The sequence below is a fragment of the Strongylocentrotus purpuratus genome, unplaced genomic scaffold (genome assembly GCF_000002235.5).
Source record: "Strongylocentrotus purpuratus isolate Spur 01 unplaced genomic scaffold, Spur_5.0 spur5_scaffold_9, whole genome shotgun sequence".
Classification (NCBI taxonomy): domain Eukaryota; kingdom Metazoa; phylum Echinodermata; class Echinoidea; order Camarodonta; family Strongylocentrotidae; genus Strongylocentrotus; species Strongylocentrotus purpuratus.
In genome coordinates this window covers 2280782-2302301 of record NW_022145615.1, presented here as the reverse complement: position 1 = coordinate 2302301, position 21520 = coordinate 2280782, and the positions used below count along the sequence as shown (strand labels likewise).

Below are 21520 nucleotides of genomic sequence, written 5' to 3'. Positions count from 1 at the left end.
AAAGAGCCAGAATGAGAAACAAAGAAACAAAATAATGTCAAAAAAAGCATTACAGAGTTCACCATCGGGTTAGACATTAGTGAATTACATGTTTATCTAAGTGCATGACAGACGACTGCTGTGAGTCAGATTTTGGTCTTGAACTTTCGGGTCAAAACAGATTTTCTCCAGCGTTCATGCTTAATGAGTCCATCTAGCTTCAATAAGTCAATCTCATTTATTTTAATTGATTTGTAGTTACGGGTAGAGGTTAAAGTGCAAACATTGTTCATGGTAACCACATTCTGCCTGCACCCATACCTAGATTTGATTTTAGACTACCGGTACCTAAATTTAAAGCAATGGAATATAAAGATGTGTAAGAGACTGTGGAGCACTATTTCGCCATTGACAATATATTTTTTTTTACTCTTTCCTGTTTGATATAAAATCATATTTTGGTAACTGCATATATGTGCCGACTAAAATCATTTTTGGTCATTGCATGGTTTCATGAGGTACCAAGCACCATCTCTCATTACTTTCCTGTGAAAATTAACTTTGGGCCTAGGTCCTTCAATCTTGATACTTACAATCGGTCAAACGTCTACATGAGATCAGGTCAAGTCAGAGATAACAAAGATCATAGAAATGGGGCCAGAGTGCTTAATTACCCTTCATTCAGACTACCAGAATTTGAGTATAATTACATTTGTTCTAGTCTGAATGATCTTATAGCGAAGAGCATGTTTGAGCATTGTTTTGAATGAAAACTTGCTAAAGAACCAGGTTTCTCTTCTTGTCTGAATGTTGTATCATACAAAAATAACAGGGAGGGAGGGAGGGAGGGGGAGGCTAATTAATCAAGAGCATGCACTATAATCGGCCAGCTGTCATGTCAATCGACCTCTACAAAATTGATTTCTCTATATGATGTTGTTTTTTTTTTTGTATGTAGCCAGGCCCAACCCCCCCCCCCAGCAAAACAAAAATGTATAAATTGTTTTGCCCCCAAAATAATGAGGGTTTATTCCCCCCTCCCCCTCCCCCTCCTGCTTATTCACCGGCTAGCTAAGTCACTGCTAAATATTTCCTCACAAATTGGACCATAACAAAAAAATGTTCTTACCCCCCCCCCTGATTTGTTGCTAATTATTTTCTCACAATTTGGCCCCCCCCCCCCCTTGCCACCAGCTTGATCCGCCCTTGCCTGTCACAGCCATATGATGATTCTTAGTACAACTTTAGTATAATGTCCCCCTGAAAAATGTAGTCTTGTACTATGGCTGTTACGGATCAATATCATAAACCTGTAATGGCAGACTGATTTATGATCATTTTTTTGGATGTGACGTCATTAAAAATAATGCCGTATAGGAAGTAACTTTTACGTCAGTTGGATGAATGCCAATGTGTTTCAATGTTGAATGGTCGTACCATGGTTTACTACCCATCATACCAGTCTTCCTTCCTGGAAGTAACCAAACATTTGACCCCTGGCCCAATGGCAGATTGAAGGTAGTCTGCAAGCACAAACCCTGGCCAGTTGTAAAAGTGAGTCTGCACTATAAGACTACCATAGGCCAGCTGTAGCTGCTCCTGACACAACCAGTAGGTAGCTGGGCTAGGCTTCTCTCAAGGCACAATGACTTTTTTTTATAAAGTGTCAAATTAGGGTCTGTGCTTGCAGATTAGATTGAAGGGGGGGGGGGGGGGGTGGGGGACACAACTTGCCATTGCCCTCATACCAGAGATAACCACACACACAACAACTACAAAATGTGCCCACCCCCCCCCCCCCCCTTATTAAAGATTTTCCACCTAGAATTTTTTTTCCCACCCTTCTTTACAAACTCCTGGATCTGCCCAAACCCATTTTGTAGCCTGTTTAGACGACATGAAATCAAGACGAATCTCATATCAAGAAATGTTGCATAATGAATCATCTGTAGGGAACGGAGCATACAGAATACAAAACAACTGCATATAAAGAGATGTTTTATAATGAAACTGAACTTGAAGATTTGTTTTACATAATATTTCTTCTTGTATTGGTCATTTATACTTCATTAAAAAAAGAAAAAAAGTATCAGCCATTGCTGCTTTTTTAAATACAAAAAGCCGAAAGAAAAATAATATAAATGTAAAAATGTATTCTTTTCCAAGCTTTACCCCTCCCCCCCCCCCCACACACACACACACACACTGAATCAGAACCTTAGAATAAATCAATGATTAGAGTTCCAAAGGTTATGTAAAAACAATACCAAAGTTTTCTGTGTATCGAGTACCGTAGTGATTAACTTTAATAGGGCATATAAGGAGATAAGACTATGAATCTGACTATTCAGAAAAAACAGGAAGTTGTCGGCTTCATTTTTATGATATTGCTATTATTAAGTTTTTTTTTCAGACTGAAAGTAGAAATTATTGCTCAATGTTGTTGACAAATCGTAAGTCATTATCAAATTAATCTTGTTTTTGATTTATTTCAGAGAAGATCAAATATTTGTCAGTGTTTATTCTATTCATCATTCTGATACACATAATAGATTAAAATAGAATCTGAAGTTTTATTTGAGGCATTCTCAACATCTTTGTCATTATTTTGGTAAGGATGAATTATTGTTCATCAAACACATTTTAATTTCCTGTTTAGAAAAATGCATCATAAGACAAAATACAAAACATGTTAATTAAATATAAATGAAGAAATGAAACATAAGAAAGCATTTAGCCAATGTACAAGGGCTTTAAATTAAACTTCTATTTACCAGTAAATAGCTTTTTTAAGAAAGGGAAGTTATTGTGTGTTATTTTTTGGGAGGCATTAAATTACATCTGCTTAAAATTAAACTTGTATTTACCAGTAAATAGCTTTTTTAAGAAAAAGAAGTTATTGTGTTGTTGTTTGGGGGACATAAAGTTACTTCCGATTTCTAGATATAACTTTACTCTTTGAACTTTCCATTTCATTTGGCCTTTCATTTATTTATTTCATAAATTCTCTAGTGTATACTGATTTATGACAAGAGCATCACTAAATTGGTCTTTGAAAACAACAGTTTATGGGACCATCATATTCCTAGTAATCCTTCACAACTCGTATGTTATCATTTACCCCATCTCCAACTTGGACTGGGATGTTTTTCCTGGAAATGGACAAGTTTTAAAACTTCAGATTTCCCAGAAATGTGACGTTGACGTAATGTACACAGGGTCACCCCATCGGCCAGTCTGTATCAGAACAGCAAGGTCATTGGAAGTTTACTGCCAATAGTTGAATCAGGATTGGAGACAAAGGGTGCACCATTGACCAATCACAGGGGCTCTATATCAGATGTTCACTAGTCTACGACAACAGACCTTTTCAAATATATATTTTTTACATGGAATCTGCTCGGATCTGTAGACTAGCATAGAATAATGTTGCATTTTTTTGTATAATATAGAATTCATATTTTTCTCGGATATGGCTTGATGTTCATGATGTTGACTTTAGGATCTTCTGGTATTTTATTTATTCCATGTACATGTATATTTCTCCCCATACTGTGCAAGTAAGTGACATAATTAAACTACATGTAGAACAGTGTGTGACTGAAGAAATAATATGACTGAACTTTCTTTAATATTAGTACTTTTTGATACAAATGATTATCTGGGACAAATTTTCCCAACAGAATTGCAGAAGGCATTTTCAGGTCAGAACAAAACACTTCTTCAGATTGATATCTGTGTCTGTGAAGTAGACTAACATCGTCCAAGCTTTTTGATCCCAGGGATCCCTAGCCCATGTTTTTGTAGACCCCTTCTTGTGGTGTCATGTTAGCTTTTGTCTACCAGTATAAAGTGTTGCTATTGTTCATACTGTGTGCATGACCAGGGCAGAATAGAGCATGACAGACAATGTTCACAAAAGGTCCAATTATCCACTTGACTTGACATTTAGATGAAAGGGTAGAACAGACAACAAAAGCCTGTTCCTACCACATCCTCCTATAGCTAATTACCTCGTCCCTGCACCTCTACCTCACTCTCCCTCCCCCACTCCTCTTTTTGGTGGTGGTAGTTGTTGATTAACCAGAGATCAAACTCCAGCGCTTAGGGGTTACCTCGTAAACAACCATTGTGGGCGGAGCCAAGGACTCAGAGTCTGGTATATAACAACCAGCCTCTTGCTCTCACCTCTATAATCTTGGAGTCGATTGTGCTGGTGTACCGAAACCCAGAGGAACTCTTTGCGATCATTGTTATACAAGCAAGCTTGGCTTGGAGGATAGTCGAGCATTCTGTGTTGCTTTGACGCTAACTTGTTTGAACTGACGTTGGAGTTGGGAGAGAATTTGCGATGTCTTTGACGAGGACAGCCGTGGTGCTGTTGGGATTGTTGGCTCTTGTCTATGGAGACCATCATGGAGAACATGGTCCTCCTGCTCCATTTGGCATGCCTGGGATGGGGGATGGTGAGCAAATTCTTTTCTTCCCCTTCCCTTCTTACTTTCATCAACCCTCAGTCATGAATTTAGGCCTGTTTTATGTGTGAATCTTTTTATAGTGTAATGATTCAAGGTGTGATTCAAGCCCTTCGCATGCAAGCCTCAACCCTTGAAAGTTCTTACTGGGTTGTTTCAAAGTTTAATAAACCTTTCTCTCTTTCCAATTCTCAAACACCTAATCCTTCTTTTCCTGTCTAGTTGTCTTATCTATTGTAAATGGTGTACTTGATTCCTCCTCAGTCTACAGGGTGATTGGTAGAAAAAAAAATTTGTTTGATCTTTTTTTTCCTTCAAAACCATCCTTCATATTCTTCTCTAGCTTAATCTATCTACCTGCAAAACAGAATATTTTTCAAAATTCACTGGAATAAAATGTGTATGTATCGTAGGCCTACAAACTGTATGCATAATTTGAATTTAGTAAACGCAATCAAACCAAAACGCAAACATGTTAAGGCTGCACTTCCTACATCACCCATCATGAACTTTGCCCCAATGATCTTTTCACTTTTTAGCCATTAATCATGTGGTTTTCATATTTGATCTAACATGTAAGTTACATGTATAACATTTTCACTTGCTTGCGGTAGGTAATGTTGACTATATGTTTTGCATGTCCAGTATATAGATGAAAATGAAAATAAATATAGTTTACTACTTGAATCAGGTACTGGAATCAGGTACTGGAATCAGGTGTTTAGTGTACATAAACATGAACTTGTCAATAAATAGTCATAGTAACCTTTTATGTGTTTCAGTCAGTAAGAGAAAAATAGTGTTCAAAATTTACCTTGTAGCAGAATGCACTATGTTGTGTAGACACTTTGTCTCCAATACCTTCTTATATTAATCATGTACAAGTTAGTAAAATTATACATGTATTTACAAATTTTACATACAATCTTGTAGTTCATGATAGAAATGTTTGTATAGGAATTTAAAGGAAGCTTTGGAAAGTGGCGAGATAGGAACATTCTCTGATGGGAATTGGGATATTGTTCCATTTCTTTGAAGCAGCCACTGTTATATTTTGGGGAATAATTTAGTTTATATTGAGCAATATTTCCTCCATACTATTGAGCAATATAATTTGTTTTTGGATTGTTGAATCCTAATACATGTAATCAATGAATCATTTCCTTAACAACAATTCTAGGACACTGTTTCATATCCTTTACTCTATTGATTCAGCACTTTTATCGATCGTATTCTAATTTATATGTAATTTTCCTATAAAAAGGAGAATTCAGTTACATCAATCATGGAGTTACTATGTATGTTGCTAATCTACTAGATACAAAAATAATAGTTTTGTGGAGTTTTTTATATATATACAGACGACATGCACCCATTTGTTCTTTGACTGTAGAATATGAAAGAATATACAGGTACAGGTATGACGCTCTTTGTAAACTAAACCCAGTTTGTTAAAGGTTCAGCAATTGTTGCATAATAATTGTTTATGTCACTGGTAGGTAGATTGATGAATAAGCGAACAAATTGATGTAGATTGGCAGTAGTAGAATGTTTAGCAGTAGAAAGTTTAGCAGTCAAATATAAAACTGAATGCATCATAAATGGCATGGGTTATCTGTTTAGCCCCTAATCTCTTCTCTTATTAAAGAATCACAAAGGTGGAATCAGAGTATATAGATGCTGTTATCAACTTATCTTGATTTATGTTTGGGGACTTGAAAGGTTGATGTTTGATCAGTCACTTTGGTCAGACATTTCAAAGACCTGAGCATGTATATTCAGCCATTGTCATGTTTATACACGATGGAGATTGAATTTGCATACAAAGTAACCCGATTTGTTAGTACCAGCTGTTTGAGTATGTACACTTTATAAATCAAACAGTCTGGCCCCTGGACCTCCCCCATATTTTCAATTTTACGATGATGTAGAGATGGATGTCTTGGAGCGAAGCAAACTTAATTATAATTGAATTTATTGAAAAAGAAAATACATGTATACTGGCCTGTAGGAATTCAAAAAAAAGAAAAAGCAGTGGTGTAGACAATGTATCAAATGTAGTAGGGACAGGGATCATTTTACTTGACCTTCCAAATTCCCAAACCTTTGTGCATATGAGGGTACGTTTATGCTCAATTTTGAATGCAGAATAAGCAATTTGAAAGGCTAACCGTAAAAGCTCATCGTAATCACAGTTCCACGGTGTACGGTTTATGCTCACTTCTCTGGCTCCTCCAGGCATGATTCTGGCTCTGCAGCTGGATTCGCAAACCTGCACTGCGCATGCTACGTTGACCCCATTTAAACGTGTTTACAAATGATTGTAATTATTTGTATGCTTTCCCAGAATTGCTGATATTGCAGAATCGCCGATCCAAAATGCACCTTTTTGTGAGTTTACGATCGCCGTTTTTCAGTGATTCTACAAAAATGAGAAAGGACGCAACCGTGTTTTGAACTAAACGCTTAACAAATGCCTCATTCTGGCCAGAAAAAGTTGAGCATAAACGTACCCTTAGTCAAGCTTAGGTGTAGACTCACATTTATAGCAAGTCTTAATATTCAAGAGAGTATAAGTAGTAGTCTAGCTACATCTACATGTACATGTACTAGACTATTGGGTGTTGCAAGAAAGTTGAGATTGATTGTAAGTTGCAAAATTTGCAGCTGATATTTGCAGCTGATATTTGCAATCGATTGCAACTCAACTTTCTTGCACTGCCCCACCAGTCTCCTAAATTTTCTAGGATTTTGTTAGGATTAAAGTTTTAACAATTAAATTAAGTTAACTAGATCTAGCTTTTATTCTCTCTCTCTCTCTCTCTGTCTGTCTTTTTAATGGGGCATTGCATGTTGGGGATTTGCAATTGATTGCAACTTCTTTCTTGCACTGCCCCATATGTGTGCTTTCTTTAGCATGCTTGATAACTTATTTAAATAGAATACTTAGAAAGCTGCACATGTATGTTGTAGATGAGCAAAATATCCTTACATCTTACCAGCTAGGATTTTAACAAATCCTCACATCCTGATGAGCATCCTGGACAATTAGACCTATTAAGAGGATTAGAATTAAGATGTTAGATACCTAGACTAGGTAACTTGTTATTGTTTCCATGGTGACAGGACACTGCAAGGCTGTACATGAAAAAGGATTGGTTCAGCTCTTTGTATTGAGATACACACCCCACTAATACAAAGTATCATAATACTTAGCGTCTCAAGTTTTATGATTGTAGAATTTGATCTATACTGAAGATGCTAGCCTCAGTGGCCAGATGTCGGGGATATTTGATATGGGGAAATTCACAAATGTTGAACCAATAAATAAAATGGAACACTTTCACTCCGCCATACTAGTGACATTTGACATGAACTATGATACCCCACAAAGTATCCATGACCTATTTATTGCACCTGTTTTGTATCAATATGAGACATTTTACAACAGATTTTTCACATTATCCTCCTGCTCTAGCTTGCTCAATTCATGATCGATATAAAGATTTTTTTTTCCTTTTGCTATTTGTGTAATACTGATACAAATTTTATTTTCAAGCTCATTGCTCCTGCTGTTATGTTGAAATAAAATTTGAAATGTTTTAAATTTTGATATATGTTTTCTGCCTTTCCTTTTGTGTTGGTCTCATGGCTAAATGTTGGTTTTGTTGGATTGTGCATGGATGATGAATGTTCCCTGCTGTGAAGTGAGATGGATAGTGCTTTGATTGTATGTGATGGTGCAGCGGTGAAGGTGGTGCATATTGGGTAAGAAGATCCAGATCCGGGCCCAGGTAACAGAAGGTACTCACAATAACTTAGCATACTTTACTTAAGATTCATGACGATTCCTTATCATTATCTGAACAGAAGTACAGGAACCAGCCAATGCAACACGAGCCCCTCAGAGAATAGGTCTAGAGACTACAAGCGTTCCATCCCCACAGAATGTAACTGAACAAACAGCTAGTGAAATTCCTCAAGAAGGGAGTGAACAATTCACCGAGCAACCTCAAGGAGAGGTGACACAGAATGCGACATCACAACCTTCAAAGCCAAGTCCAGTTGAAGAGAACACAGTTACTCCAAGTGCAGGAGAAGAAACTTCTGATGCAGGAAGTTCTGGAAACAGCTCTGTCGCACCGGCTTTGACTGAAGTTGCATCTAATGCAAGCGAAGAGTCTGTATCGCAGAGCCCTGGGAATGTTTCTTCTACAGAAAATGTTACGGAGAGCACTGCAGCACCAGAGTCAGGTTCTGTTACATCCAGACATGATTCATCAGGCACAGCAGCTCCAGATACCCAAGGGAACACAACAACCACAAGTCCAGTTGAGGAAGTTACAAGCAACTCTGGTGCAATGAGAACTAATGGTACTGAATCACCTAGTGTAGGGAATGGAAGCTTCGTAACACCATCCGCAGAGGAAGGGTCTACACAGAGTCAAAATGAAAGTACTACTACATCGGCTCCAGCAGAGCCGGACACTTCCTTAAATAGCTCAGTTACACCAGTTGCTGTACAAGAAACAAACACTACTGCTGGGGAAGAAGCAGTTACACCTAGCTCAGGTGACACCTTGGGCAATACAACAGTTGCACCCATTAGAGTAACAGATTCACAAAGCAATGCAACAAATGCACCTTTGGATGCAACAGGTGCACCAAGTAATACAACAGAAGCACCTAGTAATACAACAGAAGCACCTAGTAATGCAACAGAAGCACCCAGTATAGCATCAGATGCACCTGGCAATGCAACAGTTGCACCCATTAGAGTAACAGATTCACAAAGCAATGCAACAGAAGCACCAAGTAATACAACAGAAGTACCAGGTAATACAACAGATGTACCAGGTAATACAACAGATGTACCTAGTAGTGGGGATCAGGGTACAGGGCATGTCCTAATGAGAGGAGATGGTACAGTTCAGCAAGGTATGTCATCCCTGCATGGGGAGGTTTGTTCAGATGCAGGGGTCGATCCCTCATAATGCAGTGCTACGCTTAACCCCTGAACCTTTGGTACTTTATTCATTAATGCTTGATAAGGGTGATTGAAAGTTCAATATTTGTGTATGCTTGTCAAATGTATCCAGATCTAAGTGCCTGCAAAGGTCAAATGATATTTACCAAATTTAGTGGCCATCTGCGAAAAGGTGGGATCTGTTGCAATAAGTTATACATTTCAAGCCATCAATATTATTTCATACCAACATTACATGTGTATAATGATCAATCTCATGCAGATATGACATAAGAAGTGAAAAGATAATATATGTATGTGTACATATACATGATACATGTGTACACAAGTGTAGGAACAAGGACGTAGTGTATACTTTTCATACATTTAAGATTACTGTTACAGGCAGGGACTAGGGGGGGGATGCACGTCTGCATCTATGTGTACATGTTTATGTAGTGTCAACATGCGATTGTATAGTAATTCAATTCCTCTATCTTTTTTGCTTCTTACCTGTTTTTCATCCTTCACTTCCATCTAGTTTAATGTAGTCTTTAAAGTTTGCTCTGATTCTGTGACAGAAACTCAATATCGGCCAAATTTTAATTTAACATCTTTCATTCTAATTGTTAAATCTCTAAAGACCAGATGTCGTTATTTTCATTATTTTATCTGTACTAAAATATCAGAAAAGATGCATAATGTGGGTGCTCACCTAATAAGGAGAGAGAGAGAGAGAATACTTGGTACTTGGTTGGGTAATCCCTTTGGCAGCTCACTCAGGAAGCTATACTGGGATGAATAGCTAGGTGTTCTGTGGTACTAGCTTTGTAGGATAAACAGTCATCAGAGTGGTGGCTCTTTCGATGAACCTTTGGGTTGAGGTTTAAAGTCAAGGTATGAGATCATCACTGTAATTTAAAGGTATACTGGAGTATTCATGATAGAAAAATGATTCCGTGGTCGAGTGGATACGTCGCTGGATTGTCAATCACAAGGTACACGGTTCGAGTCCCGCCGCGACACTATTTTTGCAAGACATTGATCCACATTCGTTGATGCAAGATGACTGTATGTAACACTGCTTTTAACTTTTAACACTAGGTATCAAGCCAGGAACGTGCCCAGTAGAAGAAACAGGAGGATTCAGTATCTGTGGTGGAGTGCCTTGCCTAGGTGATGAAGACTGTACAGGAACCCAGAAATGCTGTGAGAGGAGCTGTGGAAAACTCTGCATGGCTGTGGATCTTCAAGTTGGTGAGTTTAACGGCTTTATCCGACAATTGCTCTGCATCATATTTCCAACACAAAATTCTCTGCGTCATATTTCCAACACCAAATACTAACACTTGCCCTAACCCTAGACCAACCATAAAACTCGATTGCAACCCTTACCCAATAATTTGATAAATCTCGGTTCACCGAGTGTAATAACAGTGCAATCAAACTTGCTAAAGTGACCACTGGTCAATCCTTGATAGGTATGGTTTTTTGGAGGGGCTCTTTTTGATATTCAACAAACTATTTTGTCCCTTACTGCTTGATAAGGGAGATTAAGAATTCAAAATTTGTGTATGCCTGTCAAATGTATCAAGATCAGTGCCTGCAAACATCAAATGATATTAACTCTTTGTTTGCTTTGTTCGCCGATTTGCACGGACGTAGGCGTGCCAACTTCGCATTTTTGCACAGATGTATACGAGTCAATTAGACATTCATAATACCGCTCGCAGTGTGTAGCCACGCGTTGCGTTTACTATTGTTTACATTGTATACATCGCACACTTTCCGGTAAACTGTTTTTCTTCATAGTGTTACATTCGAAATTACCGTGTATTTAGCGGTTTTCTTTGGATTTTTTTTACTGATGTTACGATGGCACCTGCTGGAAAACGTCAACGTGTGTTTAGTGTAGAGGAGGCTCGAGATCTTGTTACTATGGAAGCATGGAGCATGGACTCTGATTCCGACGAATCGAGCAGTGACGAAGACTCTAGTGATAAAAGTGTTCCCTGAGAGTAGACTGATAGAATAAGAATGAATAAAAATTAATGAAAGAGCTAGAGATGACAGCAAGAAAGAGAGTAGACTGATAGAATAAGAATGAATAAAAAAAATGAAAGAAGGAGATAGAGATGACAGCAAGAAAGAGAGTAGACAGTGATAGAATAAGAATGAATAAAAATAATGAAAGAAAGAGATAGAGATGACAGCAAGAAAGAGAGTAGACTGATAGAATAAGAATGAATAAAAATTAATGAAAGAGCTAGAGATGACAGCAAGAAAGAGAGTAGACAGTGATAGAATAAGAATGAATAAAACTAATGAAAGAAAGATGTATCCTGTCTTGCCGTCATCTTTATATCTTTCTTTTATTATCTTTATTCATTCTTATGCTATCAGTGTTTACTCTCTTTCTTTCCGTCATCTCTATCTTATTATTATTATCATTTTCCTATCTATATGTACCCTATGTCTTGCCGTCATCTGTATATCTTTTTCTTATTATCTTTATTCATTATTATGCTATGAGTGTAATACTCTCTTTCTTGCCGTCATCTCTATCTCATTATTATTATCATTTTCCTATCTATATGTACCCTATGTCTTGCCGTCATCTCTATATCTTTCTCTTATTATCTTTATTCATTCTTATGCTATCAGTGTTTACTCTCTTTCTTTCCGTCATCTCTATCTTATTATTATTATCATTTTCCTATCTATAATTATGTACCCTATGTCTTGCCGTCATCTCTATATCTTTCTCTTATTATCTTTATTCATTCTTATGCTATCAGTGTTTACTCTCTTTCTTGCCGTCATCTCTATCTTATTATTATTATCATTTTCCTATCTATATGTACCCTATGTCTTGCCGTCATCTGTATATCTTTCTCTTATTATCTTTATTCATTCTTATGCTATCAGTGTTTACTCTCTTTCTTGCCGTCATCTCTATCTTATTATTATTATTATTTTCCTATCAATATGTATCCTATGTCTTGCCGTCATCTCTATATATTTCTCTTATTATCTTTATTCATTCTTGTGCTATCAGTGTTTACTCTCTTTCTTTCCGTCATCTCTATCTTTTTATTATTATCATTTTCCTATCTATATGTACCCTATGTCTTGCCGTCATCTCTATATCTTTCTCTTATTATCTTTATTCATTCTTATGCTATCAGTGTTTACTCTCTTTCTTTCCGTCATCTCTATCTTATTATTATTATCATTTTCCTATCTATATGTACCCTATGTCTTGCCGTCATCTCTATATCTTTCTCTTATTATCTTTATTCATTCTTATGCTATCAGTGTTTACTCTCTTTCTTTCCGTCATCTCTATCTCATTATTATTGTTATTTTCGTATCAATATTATCCTGTCTTGCCGTCATCTTTATCTCTTTCTCTTATAATCTTTATTCACAGTAAAGTCCTTTCATTTCATATCACTATTTCTCTCTCATAATGTCTCTCACGTCCGTTCTCCATATTTTATTCATTGCATACTCCACTCGTCAATCATTTCTGATAATAAGCTCTCTCACAATAAAGTAAATGGAAAACAATGCAATATAGTTTATATTTTAAGATTGATTCATTCTTTCTTTGTATATCTATGGCTGTGATAAATGTACTTGAAATCAATTTTATTGAGGGGTAAAGAAGGTGAGAGAACAGATGCGGTGAACATTCATAATGAGACATTTCAATAAGATGCTGATTATGTCATGTATATCACATATAATATATTATGCCTATACCATTTTTACATGCTCATACCAGTGGGCAAAATCAATAACATTCTCTTATTTCTTATTGACTTATCATGGCACAACAAAGAAAAACATCCCCACGACGTCCCTTTTCATGCCCCGCTAAACCGGACATTGACAATAACCTGGGGTAATAGGGATTTCAATGGGCAGATTAGCCCATTGTCAAGGGTGGCTGAGCGGGGTACTTTCAAGTCTCTCCCTATTGAACTTCTTTTCTTCAACAACCTAAATACTAACCTTCTGAATTGTTAGAATACTTGAGCAAGGTATGTAAAGAAAGGTAAGAAGTCCACCTTTCTAATAGATTCGATTTGAAGATGTCTTATCATTGCTAAATAAGAAATTCTAGAGGGATAAAAAACTGCCGTAAATAAGAAAAATTAAACATTATATAATTATGATTATTATAAAAATGATAATTCAAAATATAACAAATGACGGTTCATCGAAAAGCACGTTTTCCGGTCTACAACTTTGCTGCACAATATTTTTCATCATGATCATCCAGTGAAGAGTTATAGCCTCTTGATTCAGCAGAGTCAATAAAGATTCCCTCGAAATGTGTGACCCTAAAAGAATGTGGCACAGGGGGTTTTTTAAGTGGCGCATAAAGAGTTAACCATATTCAGTGGCCATATGCAAAAAGGTGGGATCTGAGTCATCAAGTCCTTTCATCAATCATCCATATTTCAATATCGGCCAAGATTTTAATTCAAATTATTTCATTCTGAATGTTAAATCTCCAAAGAATAGATGTCATTATTTTCATTATTTTATCTTTTTTATCCATGTCAGGAGGAGAAGGTGGTGGACCAGATGAAGATAAACCAATCATTGATTATGGAGGTAAGCAGAATAATCAATTTTTATCTAAAAGTAAATAATTTACCATGAACAAAAATTGGTAGATTGATATTAGGCCATGTACAAGAATGTGTATGTTTAGCGTCCCTGCCCGCTTCCTTTGGGGGGGGGGGCCGCTTAAAAAAAAAAATTAAAGAAAAAAACATGAAAAGCACTGCTAAAATGATCTATTTCTGATTTAAATAATAAAAATGCCGGCGGCCATCTTCAAAAATAGCCCGACTGTCAGGAAAAATGCGGCCACTTTGAAAAAAAGAAAAAGGGGTGCCTCCTCCTTCCTATTTTTCAAAAAGGCAGGATGCTAAGCATGCTTTTTTTTGGGGGGGGGGCCTTAGGAGACATGGAATTACCTTCTCAAATTTTATTAGACATTCTGATTGTCCATATAACACCTTTGAACAATTAATAATAAAGGGTCCCGGTATTGTAAATAGGGGGTAGGAGTGACAATTTGTTACTATTATTGAGAAAATGATATGTTTGGTGAGGGCATAATAATATCATGACCAATATGGATTCAAAACAAAATCATTCAATTATGTAGAATTCATTGAATTTCTTTGAAACAAAAGGACTTGCTATGGTGTTGTTGATCATCGACTCACTCAATATTTCATATCTGCACTTTGAGATGAAAACAATAATTATCAGTCAAAGTTCACGTCATATCCGATCCTTAATCAAATATGCATTTTAGGAAGTATGCACCGTTATCAGTGGAGGGGCATATTAATCTTTGTCTGTTTATTGGCCTGTATTGACTTAATCGAGAATTGTGGACTTGACACAATTGAAGGGAAGGGCACTTTGCAGTCAAAAAGTCTCTCCTGCTTGACAGATCTAAAGTACAATTGTTTGATTTCTCGTTGTTTAATTTGATCGAATGATATAAAACAAAAGTCTGTTCTGTTGACAGATCTGCAGTGCACTTGTAAGTTGAATGATGGAGCTCAATATCAGCAAGTCTACTTGTAGGCCGGCCTGAGTTGACCTCAGCAACCAATGTGTTCTTTTCAGCTTGACAAAATTTGTGGAAAGGGCAGTTTGTTTGATTGATCATCAGTACACATATTTGATTTTCTTGTTGTAGAAATTAGGAGCTGTAATAAAAAAAAATGATTCCACATTCAACGTATTAGTCTAGAAAAGAAAAAAAAGTTAATATATATATTTATATATATACACAAACACATATAAATTCTGCATTGGTTTTTAATTTCTCAGTTGATTATGGGCTGTTTTGATTAAAATTGCACTCTAGAGAGAGTCAGAGAGACCCACATATGTTATGATTTTTTAAGAAAATACATGTACGCAATGTAGAACCAGGCACTTTGAAATTAGGTTGGCCTCGATGAATTTCACAGTAGCCTTTTTTCCTCCAGATTTCAGTAGTAAAAAAAAAGATATGGTAGGTCATTCCATTAAAGTAGGATACGCAAACATTAATATGGCATGGTCAACCTGTTTTGTTATAAATGATAGTTGATTGCACCATCATAAATTATCCTTTATAGGCCCATTAACAGATACAAGCAAGGCATAAATGACCTGTATCAATATTGGTTGTAAAGGTTTCATTTAGTCCCTTTTCTGTACTAAAATATCAGAAGAAATGCATTTAATGCAGGTGCTCACCTAATAAGGAGAGAGACGTTCTGTGGTACTGGTAGCTTTGTAGGATAAAAGTTGTTATAGTGGTGGCTCATTAGATGAACCTTACGGTTGAGGTTTAAAGTCAACGTATGAGATCATCACTGTAATTCAAAGGTAAACTGGAGTATTTACAGTATTATTGGAATAAGATTCAGACCAACACAACAAAACTATATAAATTCAAATTAGCAATGCTAATACCTGTAGGTAAAAAGTAAAACAGTTTGTGGAGAGCCCTGCATGTTTTTTTCCTGTTTTTCTTTTATACTTATTTATGTTTATATTTTCTCAGTTGTTTAGTTAGTTTAGTTTGTCAGCATTTAAATGTATGCATTATTCTTATCTGACGAGTTTGTTCTTTTAGGACATACTCATAAGCTACTCATGAGGGACCTTAAATCCACAAGCATTGCTTTCAACCAAGGTCACCTCATCGTTCTATTGTAACGCCATATTATGTTAAACTTGTTATATTCATGTCATATTTGTAAAGTGTGTTATGAAAGAAAGATAAATAAAACTTGAACTTGAACTTGAACTTGAACTTGAACTTGAACTTGAACATGTATACACCATTGAAGGTGCTCCAATATTACCCCGGCTCTAGGTAGGCTACAGATATCAGTGCTCACAGCATTCAAGGACATCCTTGTAGTACCCATTTAACACCCGGGTGGAGAGAGGCTAATGTAGATTAATGTCTTCTCAGTCTACTTACAGATTGCCTTCACCTTTGGTTAGAGTGTAATATCTGTCTTTAAACTTGTTCATGTATAATTCTTTACTTAAGTAATATTTGATGCTTGTATTTAAAGGAAGTAGGAAGGGAGGGGGGTTGAGAGGGGAGAGGTAATAGGTCTCTTTTTAATGAGTGTACATGTTGATGCAAAGTGACTGGATGTAACATTGCTTTTAACTTATAACACTAGGTATCAAGCCAGGAACGTGCCCAGTAGAAGAAACAGGAGGATTCAGTATCTGTGGAGGAGTACCTTGCCTAGGTGATGAGGACTGTTCAGGAACACAGAAATGCTGTCAGAGGAGCTGTGGAAAACTCTGCATGGCTGTGGGTATGCAAGTTGGTGAGTGTAACAGCTTTATGACATTTGATCCTCGGACAATTGCTCCGCGTCATATTTCCAACACCAAATTCTTCACTACAACCCTGGACCAAACACTAACACTTACCCTAACTCTAGACCAACCCTAAAACTCAATAGCAACCCTAATCCAATACTCCTTACCAGACCCTACAAGGTACTTTACCAAGCAGGCCCTCGGAAACTAGGTCCATGTTCATGACAATCTTTCTCCTCCCAATCTATTGTGGAACATAGATACCACTTATCACTCAGTCAATCACTTGAGTAGCCTTAGAAGTGCTTGAAGCAGATCAATAAACAGTAAATACAAGGAATCTAAAGACAATAGATGACTTCATTTATACTTCTCTTAAGAAAAAATTTCCTTCATGGCAGCTTAACAGAGACTGCCCTACAAATTACCAAATGCATTGGCACAAACATGTACAGAACCATCGTCTTAAAATCATCACCCTCTGCCGTCCCAGGACTAAACTGAAAACTCTAATTTGCTGCAATAAATCAATCAAATCGTGTACAATCTTTCTTCTCTCTACAGATCCTATAGATCCATTAGTAGACATTGGTGGCCCAGTAGACGTAGAAGCACATCCAGGAGTTTGCCCTATGGACGTTGGTGGAAGTCCATGGTGCACAGGATTGACGTGCAATCATGACGGCGACTGTGCAGGCAATGAAAAGTGCTGCTTTGATTTTGAGTGCGGTGCAGAGTCCCGTTGCATGGCAGCCCCTCAGATCCGTAAGTATAATGCCGCCAAGATGCTCTCTCACTCACTGATCCATCATCAAGACTTACCTGTAGTTTATTCTGATGAAGTCTGTTCACCAGTTTACACTGAACTATGGAGTAGAAATGGGAAATTTAGTTTTGTTCATCATTGCTGTTTCTACACACACATATGTATAACAGGTATTAAAGGGTTCATGTCTTGCAGTAGAAGTAAACGTAACGTTAGCTGCCCTTGAGGGAGATATCAGAATATATTGTCCAAGCTCCAAACACACCAAGCTGATAAAAGATGAGTATGATATGTTGTTTCTGTGGCAGATTAGTTGACAATCCACTCCCTTCCTTTCTACCTGAAGCAGAAATGACTAATATTGTCAATTGTGATATCAGATATTAACATGTGACAGCAAATATGGATCCTTAATATGCATTGTACATTTCAAGATAATGAAAGGCTAATATTAAAATTAATTCAGAATCTCATGGATATCCCTCTCTCCCTCTTTGTATCTTTCTCTATGTATCTCTCCACCTGTCTTTCTTATCCATCCTTCGATCTATCTATCTCTTTTCCCCTCTTCATCTTTTGACTGCGTGCTCTATGCAGAACCTGTTCCTGGTCCTTTCGGACCTTTTCCAGTGGGTCCCAAGCCCGTCGTTGGACCAGAGACCCGGTCCGGTGCATGCCCCGATGAGATTGGTGCTACCCCCTTCTGCGGGGGCCCCCTCTGTATCTATGATGGAGAGTGTGATCCCGGAGAAAAGTGCTGCTCCAGCGCCACGTGTGGAGAGGGGCTCAGTTGTATGCCAGCTCCTCAGATTCGTGAGTCAAAGCTCTTTCAAAATACCAGGGGGTTGTTTCACAAAGATCCTAAGTTGAACTTATCTCTAAGTTGGACTTAACAATTATGGAAAGCCGTTAGCATCTTTGAAAATATTTTGTAAAAGATATTTATAAAGGCATCAAATTTTGATTCAAATCATTCAAATTTTCTATTATCAAGGAGATTTCCTGTTTTAAAGTCTAAAATACTTGAATTTTTGTTTTCGACTATATTTATTTTAAGGTTACAGATGGCTCTCCATAATTTTAAAGTCCAACTTAAGAGTTAAGTTCGACTTAGGATCTTTGTGAAACACCCCCCAGATATCGACTGTGAGGAACCAGAAGGGCGTTAACAACTACAGTGCGATTAGCAAATGCCCTTCTGGCTCTCACCCAATGTGCTTCTTCTTTTGTTTCTTTGTTCTTTCGTACTGTGGATTTCATGGTCATCAAATTCTCCTTCTAGCCAAAGAAATCGCACATGATGTAGTCTTAGGTTGCTTGGCGTACATTAATTCCTAAATGATTTCATATTTTTTTCCAGTGAGAGTTCACCCTTTTCATACATGTAAAGGTATTTGATAGAATATCTCTGTGCACTGTCTGCCATCGCATACCCATAGATATTCACCATTGATCCCTGGGAACCTTGGTTATAATGATGATAATAATGATGAAAAATAATTATAGTAATAATTCAATTTATATAGAGCCTTTTACAGAGGATACAAGGCACTGTCCTTAAGTCTGAGGACAAATTAAGAATAATTGTACAGGTTGGTTTTCAGATGTTTTTAAAGAAGTCAAGTGAGGCACTATTTCTTAGAAATACAGGGAGTTTGTTCCGTAGGCCTGAGAGGATTGAGATTGAAAGGATTTGAATTAACTGTGTAACCAATATATTTGTATTCTAATAGAGCCTGTGCCGCCTATGAAACCAAGAGAGGGCTCTTGTCCGATGATGGGTAACTGCCAGGGCCAGGAGTGTGTGATGGATGGAGATTGCTTTGACAATGAGAAGTGCTGTGGAAGTGACTGTGGGTACCGCTGTTCTCTTTCTCTTTCTCTTCTTGGTAAGTCCAGGGGGTGTACGTCTCACAAAACTTGTCATCAGTGACAAATGACAATTTCTGTTATAAGCTACTGAAATCCTTGCTTCTGATTGGTTATCAGCAGATTTGTCACTGATTTTTGTCATTTGTCATTGAAAAAAGGCTTTGTGAAACGGGTCCCGGTTGTAATGCCTAGGTCACACCAAAACTTTTTTGTTTGTAGATGGTTAGCTCATTCCATACTTGGATGGTCCTTGGAAAGAAAGGCTGTACCGTAAACTGAATGCTAAACTGAGAACACCAGAGCTTTATTCATAAGCGATATGATGAAATGCCTTAAAATCAGTGCATCGATATGATGATGTGCATATACATTAATCATAGTGTGATTCATATTTCTGTACCTTACAACGCATAAACGCATGAATACTCTTTTGTTTGTTGTAATGCAGAGCCACCACCCCTTCCTGAGCTTCACCTTGGCCTATGTCCGCCTGTAGAGGGCGAGGGAACTTGTGGGGCCACAGTGTGTGTCCAGGACGGCAACTGCACCATGTCTGAGAAGTGTTGCGTCAGTGCCTGTGGATTCCACTGCACACCTGCTATCCCTTTTGGTAAGAGAAGTTTCTTTGAGATTTTTTTTTCTTCATCATTTGAATAAAATCGCTCACAATAGGAACAATTAAACCAACAAGTAAATGCGTTTAAATTTATGTAAGGAAATAGATGAATAGAAGCAATACAAATCCAAATGTTGAGGGATTAAGAGAGGCCATTGTAACGAGGACATGTCAATCCCAAACATGGTAACCAGTAAATGTTTTGTTAATACAGTTAGATACATGATCTGGGGGGCATTTCACAAAGTCAGTGACAAATGACAGTTTTTGTTAATAAGCTACTGAAATCCTTGCTTCTGATTGGTTATCAGAAGACTTGTCACTGATTTTTGTCATTTGTCATTGAAAAAAAGCTTTGTGAAATTGGTCCCTGATGTCACTATGTCAAAAGAAAAAAGAAAATAGATTCAAGATAAACAAAGACATTGGATGAAGATTTCTGGTACAATGGCTATTTCTGGCTTCCTTAATATCATTTGTTCAATTATTTTGGTATTTTTATTCAATGGCAAACTTTAGCAAGATCCTGTGGATGAGGTTGTGCAGTTGTAGTACCCCGGTATTAAACTTCTTGATGTCATTGAGTGTTTGAAACCTCCCGAGGAAGAAAGGTTTTAAGAAAAGGTTGAGTTTTGGGAGAGGTGAAAAATAATTTGTGAGCTTTTACATTCTTTTTATGCAAGTGTGGAAGAGTATCTTGAAAAGGTGTCCCCTGAAAAAAATGGATGATCAATATTTTCTTATTGAATATGTGACAAGTAATTGCTAAGAGTTGCGGACCACATATTTGTGTAGTCCCATATAAACATTCCCGTGTACAGTGCATGTGACTTTTAGCAAGACTGTGTCAATTTCTTATCAAAACGATAATTCCAAAACTTTGCAGTATACACCAATACTTATCTGCTACATGATCACCCTTTTCCAATCACTTCCACATGCTCTCTTTTACAATAAAATTGCATGTCCAGAACTCAACTTTATTTTTCACTCAAAGATTGCCTGCTGCATTCATTGTCATCATCCACTGGAAATGAATTTAATCCCTGATTTTGTATTATTCAATCACATCTACATGTAGCCCCCCCTGCACCAATAGAACCCCTAGTATGTCCCGGGGACCGCGTCTACCTGGAGTGTAACTCTGCATGTCCTGAATTCTGCGGCCAGTCCTTGGAGATTGCTCTTTGTATTCAGATGTGTGAGCCAGGCTGTGGTTGCCCAGAAGGAACCATCCATCTAAGCGAGAACTCTGATGAATGCGTTGCTTCAGACGCTTGCCCAGGTATTGATTCATTTAAAGCAGGACTGAACTAGTTGTTTCTACTTGCGCCCTCTATATAGCCAACAATGCCTAAGTGGTACCCGTTGGTCCCCCACGATCCCCTTTTTCTTATGTTAATTAAGAGCTTATTTGATGAGATAACCACCTGTCAGTGACCTTGCAGGGTGGTCTAATCCCTCCT

At 37.4% G+C, this 21520-nt stretch overlaps 1 protein-coding gene across 10 annotated transcripts in view; it reads left to right on the top strand.

The window, feature by feature from the left end:
- LOC757285 overlaps positions 1-21520 on the top strand; it is a 113201-nt gene that overhangs the window by 68242 nt on the left and 23439 nt on the right. For 8 of the 10 annotated variants that reach the window (XM_030977023.1, XM_030977020.1, XM_030977022.1 and 5 more), the window contains exons 39-46: positions 8325-9290; positions 13999-14049; positions 16653-16805; positions 17365-17565; positions 18164-18379; positions 19300-19455; positions 19887-20048; positions 21136-21339. In XM_030977023.1, the coding sequence (XP_030832883.1) occupies positions 8325-9290; positions 13999-14049; positions 16653-16805; positions 17365-17565; positions 18164-18379; positions 19300-19455; positions 19887-20048; positions 21136-21339 (2109 nt within the window). The remainder of the gene's footprint in view (positions 1-8324; positions 9291-13998; positions 14050-16652; positions 16806-17364; positions 17566-18163; positions 18380-19299; positions 19456-19886; positions 20049-21135; positions 21340-21520) is intronic. The other 2 variants (XM_030977015.1, XM_030977021.1) reach the window with 2 other exon arrangements.